We start from the raw sequence: 7,188 nt of genomic DNA, 5'->3' as shown, positions 1-7,188 counted from the left end.
CATCATATGGTAAGTGCACCTTGCCTTGGGGACTGTGGAACATATCACAATATTAGCAGACTAGTCATCCTCATCTTCCTCACCTGTCCAGGTAAATTCTGGTAGCTCCCTGGAAAGCAGGGTACCAGTTTTTTAGATCCAGGTGGGCACATGTTTCCAGGTGAGCAGGGTATAGCCTGCTGACTGCTGTTTTCTCCACCTGGACAGTAGGAGCCAGCTGGACAGGTATGAGAAGGGAAAGAGAGCCCTCTGGTGACACACAGGAAACCTGCAAAACAAACGAAACCCTGTTAAGCAGCTGCCACACACATTGGGTGGAGGGATTATAAATCAGGTTATGTAATGGAAGTCTTATCTTGAGACAGATAAAAGACACATAATTAAAACACTAATGTGTACAACAGGTGCTAAATTAGTTCCAACCTGGAGGACAAAGCAGGCAGTCAGACAGATGAGTGTTTTTGGTTTTGTTGCTGTAATGTCCTATGGGACAGGGCAGTGGTGCTGTGGAGCCCTGGGGACAGTAATGACCTTCAGGACATCTGTCACCTGTCATCCCTCCATCGTCTGGTGTGGGTGAACGGGCTCCAGAGAGACAGTAGTATCCTGCACCACACTGGCCTGATGCAACACTCTTCCCAGGAGACGCACAGAAGGAGCCTGGTTTCATAGGAAAAAAGAGTGAAATTGAGTGGAATGGAAAATTACCCTGCAAAACAGAAAAAGTAGAACACGCACCGTATGCTATATTAATCCCAGTCGAGATGCAGTATTTATCTGAATATTCTGCACCTAATCTACAGTCGACAAGGTCATCCTAAACCCTGATTTAACTACTTAACCTTAAGGAAAATAATTAAAATTAAATCATTAGCAGTAAATGGTGTGTGACCTGGAGGGCAGGGAAAGCAGTCCTGGGGTTTTTCCATCCGAGTGTGGGGATTGATGGTTCCAGCTGGACATGGGTACTGATGTTTGGACCAGGTCCCAGGCGGGCAGTAATGACCCACTATACACTCATACCTCTCAAAAGTCCTCAGCAGAGAGCCATTACGTGTGCTAGGACAATAAAACCTATCCAGACAAAACAAGGGTGGAATAATTTAGGTCTTGGTTGCTGGTGGCGGCAATGAGGCATGAATGTAATTGTGTCTGTGGGTGTATGAATATGTTTGAAAGGCAGATGTAAAAAAACATTAATGCTTGTAAACATCAAAAACATGTACTGCATATAAACTTGCAGTTCTTCATGCTTAAATGTGAAAATGTGTATATATGTTTACAGTGCAGAGTGACTGTGTGTGGCTGATAGGAGAGTTTACCCCTGGGGACAGGCACTGCAGCTGGCTAGGCCATCTTCTGTGCTGATGGTTCCCAGGGGGCAGTGCAGAGGAGCCGCAGAGCCCTCAGAACAGTAATACCCTGGTTGTGTGAAGACAAGAGTCATGGAAGAGGTGCGCGCACACACACACACACACACACACACACACACACACACACACACACACACACACACACACAGACATGTATAATCCACAGGGGATGGGGTTCAATTTCCAGTGTCAACAGAGCAGCTGCTTATGTTTAGCCCTATTAACTTGAAAGACTGCTTTGTTTACCTGTTCACTAAGATGGCTCTGGGCTTATGTACATGTTAAGCTAAATTGGTTGCTTCACTCTAATTTTCTTTTGCATTTTCTTCAATGTCATGCAAATTATAGCCTTTTGCTACAATTCCTGTCCAAACAATAGCTATTTAATTACATTGTCCCCCATGTCTTCTTTTCTATTGACTGTCTTCATTGATTTTTTTTATTCTTCTTATTCAAATTTCTCTCTCGTCTAAAAATTAGACACAAATGTCCTCATTGTAAAGGATCTGATCACCTTTTGGGCACGGTCCTCCCCGACTGTCTCTCAAAGGGGGGTCAGGTCGATTTGCTCCCTCCAGACAGAAGAAACCTTTCCAGCATTTTCCTGAAGGTGCTGAGAGCCCCACAGCATCACAATAGTAACCAGGGAGACATGGCTGGCAATCCTCCTGAGATGAGAAATGAACAAGACAAAAAGAGAAAATGGAAGAGGGGTAGAGAGGTTGTAAGAAAATGAAAAAAAGAAAGAGAGAGCCTCGGTGAAACATTGATTGGGGTTAGATATTGATGAGCTGTCACAATGAAAGACAGAGAAAGCACTGTGTGTTACTGTATGTACTGTACTGAGCTGGTGTATCAGGACTGTTGACCATAAACTTGTTTTCAAGGTAAAGTGTGATAGACATCTATGTGATGCTGTCTGGAGACACACAATGTGTCAATAATAAATATTAAACATATAAAATAATAATAAGATAAGACATAAAATAAATAACAGATACATAATAAATAAATACAGGCAACATATAACCATGAAATAATCCAATTAATTTTTAAAACTTACGGGGTTTTTTTCATTCCGCTTTCTTTAACATTGATAAATTTATTCTAAAATGTTATTTCCCAAAGTCAGCTTATTTCACAGTCTAAGTTTTCCCAATTATTTATTTTGTAATGAATAAAACAAGACTAACAGGGCAGAACCAACTAGACGACTGGCTGTTGGTTCGATCTGAATAAATATATATTGTCCATATTTGCTGTATAGTCATGATTTCCAATCAAAATTCCACTCTGGTGTAATTTTGTGGGGAAAGATTTCTCTCTCTATCATTGTCAAGGAGACACTTGAGTGTGACATTGAGTCAAAGTGACCTGGGAGACTAATTTGGTGAGGTTAGAGAATGTTCCAGGTGGACAGGGCAGAGGATGGACAGTGGCCTCGGGGCAGTAATGACCAGCAGGACATGGCCCTCCCTCTCCTGGTGAAAGACATGGAGAACAGTTGCCATTTATGAACCGTCTCAAAATAGAAATACAGATGGTGAAGCACTTCCACAGATAAGGCAATTCAATTTTCTCAGGTTATTCTGTACTGCGTTTTTCTGAATGTGTGAACACAACTTACATGTCTGCTAAAGATGTTTACCTGCAGCCTGTGAGAAAGGTTGTGGAGATTTGTTTCCATGTGAGCAGTAATATCCTCCCTGACATGGTCCAGTGATAGCTGTGCCATTTCTGGAAGAGCAGTAATGGCCGCCGTCACACTGCCTGCACTGAGAGACAGACCAGTAGCCGGGGTCAGGACCATAAGTTCCCTCTGGACAACCTCTCAAGTCAAATCCCGTTCCTTCGGGGCAGTAAAAACCTGCAGACCACAGAACAAACACAAGGAAATACATAAACATGAAGGACCCAAACGTGTTGTTTATTGTTGGGGAATTGCATCAGCTCTTTCACTGGGCTCTGTTTTTTAAGGTCATACAAAAAAGCAATTAACAAACCTGCAGGACACAAGTACAGAGAGCCAGACACACAGTACCAGCCTGGTAAACAGGGCTCACACTGAGTAGCATGTGTAACAGCGACATATGTCCCTGGATCACAGGGCACAGGTCGAACAGCTCCTTTTGGACAGTAGGAACCCTCAGGACAGGGTCCCCCTGTAATTCCATCAGTAGGGGTGGATGTGGTGGCTCCCTCTACACAGTAATATCTGCATATGAAATACAAACAAAACAGAAATGATGTTATGTGCACAAGGGCTGGTTGATGGCTAGTTTTGAAACCTTTTGTGATTAGATGGCTGGAGAGCACTGGAAAGTTTATCTTGTGTACCCTCTACTACAGGGACCACTTGGTTTAGTGAGGCCAGCAGAGTCACAGTAAAATCCTCCCAGACATGGTTTGCAGTCGTCCTGCATACCAAGGCCTGAGCTGTTGGACCAGCTTCCTTCAGGGCAAGGCACGGGAGCTGTGGTGCCTGCAATGATGATAAATACCAGTTCACATTTCAATTCAGTAAATGAGCAGTAAGTAGAAAAATATTCATAGATTACTAAAGGATGACAAGAACAATGCAGTTGTTGAGTTTAGCAATGCATTATACTGTGACAATGATTGGACTTTATAAGCAGGATTTAAATGTAACTAATAAAGCTTACATTGCTGTATGCGACATTGAGAAACTCTGGACAAGGCAGAGTTTACCCTACAGCAGCATTTTTAAATCATGGGTCAGTGCTCCAAGTCAGAGAACATGTATAAATTAATTTGAAGAAAAAAGGTATCAAAGGTTACAAGACAAATGTTGTCAGAACTTCCTGTAGGCCACCAAATGGTAATTAGCATGAATAAAACATTGTAGCCCTTGAACATAATATTGTAGAATATTAATAGCCTCTTGCAGTATAAATTTGGTTACATTAGTCTGTAAAACAATCTGCACCAGCAGTGAATTAGGAAAACCATTATTTTGAAAATGTGGACCCCCTACAACTTGATAGATTTCAGATAATTACAGTATAGAGGCACTGAAGCACATGATAGAGGCTTTAATGCTTATTAAAGTAAGACAAGACAAGACAATAACCTGAGGGGCAGTATTGACCAGGCGGACACAAGGAACCTGAGAGTCCATCCACTGGGCTGGGAGAGGATGCTCCCTCTCTGCACCAATAACCAGCTTGACATGGTCCTATGGGTAGAAGAACATCACCACACAGTATCATCATACAGTAATATAGATAAATCTACAGCCCCCACAGTACTAAAGACTTCTGGGATTAGCAGTCAATTTAGTTTTTACAATATCTGTCTCTGAAATAGATATCTCAACCACTAGTCAACCTAGTACAAATGTTTGTATGTAATTTGTGTATCCCTGTCTGAGCCTTACACAAACCCCTTTAGCCTATATATGTAACAGTTTTGAATTTGTTCTGTGTTTCCTGTTTTATTTTGTAGTTCTACCCTGTCTGTGTCTTGTCTACTTCTACTTCCTGCCTTGTCTTGCCACCTGTTTTGAATATGCACCTGTCCCTGATTAGTTTCACCTGGTGTCCTGCATGTCTGTTTAGTACCTGTTAGTCCTTTGTTTCATTGACTATCTGCATCTTTTGTCACACTCCTGTTGTTTCTGAAGCTTGTTCCCAGTTTGGTTCTTGATTCAAGATTTTGGTTATTGCATTTTCGTTTTTTTGGATTACTGCCTGTACCACCAGCTGCTTCTTAGTTTCTTTTCTAATCCTGCCCCATGCTGTTTTGTGTTCATCCCTCAATCAGTAAGTAATTCAAGTTTCTTTCTGTATTCTCTGTACCTCTGCTCCGCAACAGGGACATTATAACAATACGTAATGAAGAATATAAAACTATGGAAAGAGGAGAAAGAAGAGGATTCTCTCTTTCTCACCTGCTGGCTCTGCTAGTCCCACAGAAGGACAATACTGTCCAGCAGCACATGGCACGCAGCCAGCAAGGCTGTGTGCGAGCGGTCTCTGGTTGAAGGAGCCTATGGGGCAGGGGTATTGGTTGGGCAAGACTGTACCTGCAGGGCAGTAGTGTCCTTTAGGGCAGGGCCTTGGCATTGAGGCATTGCCTAGTCTTAAATCACAGTAATAACCTCGAAAGAAGAGAAGGAGAAATGCATGTTTTTAGATTAGCACTGAAAGTACGAGAAATAAACTGAAAACGTGATAATGGAAAATTAAACACTTGTCCCTATATTTAGAACACTTGTATCAACAAACTTGAAAAGTTCAGTGAAACAAATAAAACATGTCCATGTGAGGAAGTCATCAACTTCAATAAGGAAAACACTTGCTGGGTTGTTTGAGAACCGTTTACATTACTGCCTGTTCAGCAAAACGCAAATGCCAAGAGGCTAAATAAGAGTTTTTAAAAAATATGCTTCTGCTGAGAAGGTAAAAATAGTTAACAGAGGCCCTACCTGCCTCACAGGCATTGCAGGATGACTGTTTCTCTCTGCTCTGAAAGGTTCCTGATGGGCAGGGCTCCGGAGCTGCACTACCCTGTAAGCAGAAGTGGCCTGGTGGACATGGCAAAGCTGTAGACACAGTCTGACCAGGAGGACACCAATACCCTACAGTAGAGTGTCAAACACACATATCTTTATAAAACAGGCCACTACCAAATGTGTTATAATACCAATTAATTATGGCACAGTGTATGTGCTGACCTTGGCTGCAGAGTCCAGTCGGTGCCTTAAGACCTGCTTCTCTGCAGTAGAAACCAGCAGTGCAGGGCTCACAACTAGTCTCACTGGTTAGACCTGACAGTGCGGAGAAAGTACCAGCTGGACACAACTCTGGCTCTGCTGAGCCCTCAACTGTTAAGACAAATAGTCGGAGTATAGTCATTCATTAATCCAATCACTCATTGCCTTTACATGCACATGCCTTATTCTGGACTGTATGGCACGAAGGCTTATACCAGGATAAATTGGACAGAAAGTGCAGAGACACCCTACGCAGGTCAACACAAATAGACACAAGATGACTCACACTCATACTCATGGGTAATTTATTGTGTCCAGTCCACCTGAGTCATAGCTACAGCTACTTTAGAGTCACTTGTCCACCTAATTTGCATGTCTCTGGGCCGTGAGAGGAGACTCATAAGTTAAAGGCTGGAGCCTTTCTTGCTATAAAAAAACAATTTCAAAGAGCTGCCCTTTGAATATAAAGTAAGATATGATAACAGATCTGTATACTGTGTGGGTTAAAACTCTTTTTTTCTCACTTCTGAGTTGCAGACACAAAAAGCTAATGTATGGTTGTTATATTATGGATATATTTTTTCTGTTGAACTCAATTCTACATATCAAGATTAAGCAATACGCCAAGCATCTGTGGACCCACTCTAATGCGTATTTAACCAAGAATTTCACTATGTGACTACTAACAGGCTTAAAAACTTTGTTGGCAAGTTAGTCATACAACCGTTCCAAAGCAGTAAAGCAGGGCTTACTACAGTATGTCCCAGGTGGACAGATGCTGCCTGTTTCTCCATCTGTTGGTCTGGCCTCAGTAGCTCTTCCGACACAGTAAAACCCGGGGGAGCAGGGACCCATCGGCAGAGCCAAACCTTTTGAGCAACATAAGTACTTATGTTATTTGCATATGCCCAAAACGTTATACATAATTATAGATAAATGCCTTGACACTGACATCCCTTTCTGCAGAATAATGAGCAACTAAAAGGTGGAGAATCAAACTGCCCCAGAGTTGTCTTATCTACTCTCAGCTTTTACATATAATGTGCCAACATTTCAATTAAAAACAGGTTATATGACATG

At 42.1% G+C, this 7,188-nt stretch overlaps 1 protein-coding gene across 1 annotated transcript; it reads right to left on the bottom strand.

The window, feature by feature from the left end:
* Nucleotides 1–44: 44 nt before the first annotated feature.
* On the bottom strand, nt 45–6,954 carry LOC113746055 (uncharacterized protein K04H4.2-like). The gene is made up of 14 exons (XM_027280317.1): nt 6,861–6,954; nt 6,070–6,219; nt 5,821–5,973; nt 5,284–5,493; nt 4,465–4,569; nt 3,711–3,855; nt 3,377–3,588; nt 3,022–3,240; nt 2,748–2,854; nt 1,888–2,041; nt 1,323–1,422; nt 893–1,074; nt 424–660; nt 45–268 (listed from the first exon to the last, which is right to left on the bottom strand). Exons 4-14 carry the CDS (start codon nt 5,456–5,458, stop codon nt 45–47), a joined length of 1,860 nt encoding a protein of 619 aa, XP_027136118.1. The 5' UTR covers nt 5,459–5,493; nt 5,821–5,973; nt 6,070–6,219; nt 6,861–6,954.
* Nucleotides 6,955–7,188: the final 234 nt, after the last annotated feature.

This window comes from Larimichthys crocea, chromosome VII (genome assembly GCF_000972845.2).
Source record: "Larimichthys crocea isolate SSNF chromosome VII, L_crocea_2.0, whole genome shotgun sequence".
In the NCBI taxonomy this organism is placed as follows: domain Eukaryota; kingdom Metazoa; phylum Chordata; class Actinopteri; family Sciaenidae; genus Larimichthys; species Larimichthys crocea.
Note: the sequence above shows the minus strand (reverse complement) of the source record. Positions and strands in the feature narration are given on the sequence as shown.

Bases quoted from the DNA above. Each gene is read 5' to 3' on its own strand.
- LOC113746055 (XM_027280317.1), bottom strand. From the start codon at position 5,458: ATGCCAAGGCCCTGCCCTAAAGGACACTACTGCCCTGCAGGTACAGTC. The intron at 2,855-3,021 runs GTAAACATCTTT...GTCTTTCACCAG, and splicing joins ACCTTTCTCACAGGCTGCAG to GAGAGGGAGGGCCATGTCCT. The intron at 661-892 runs GTCACACACCAT...CTATGAAACCAG, and splicing joins CTGCTTTCCCTGCCCTCCAG to GCTCCTTCTGTGCGTCTCCT.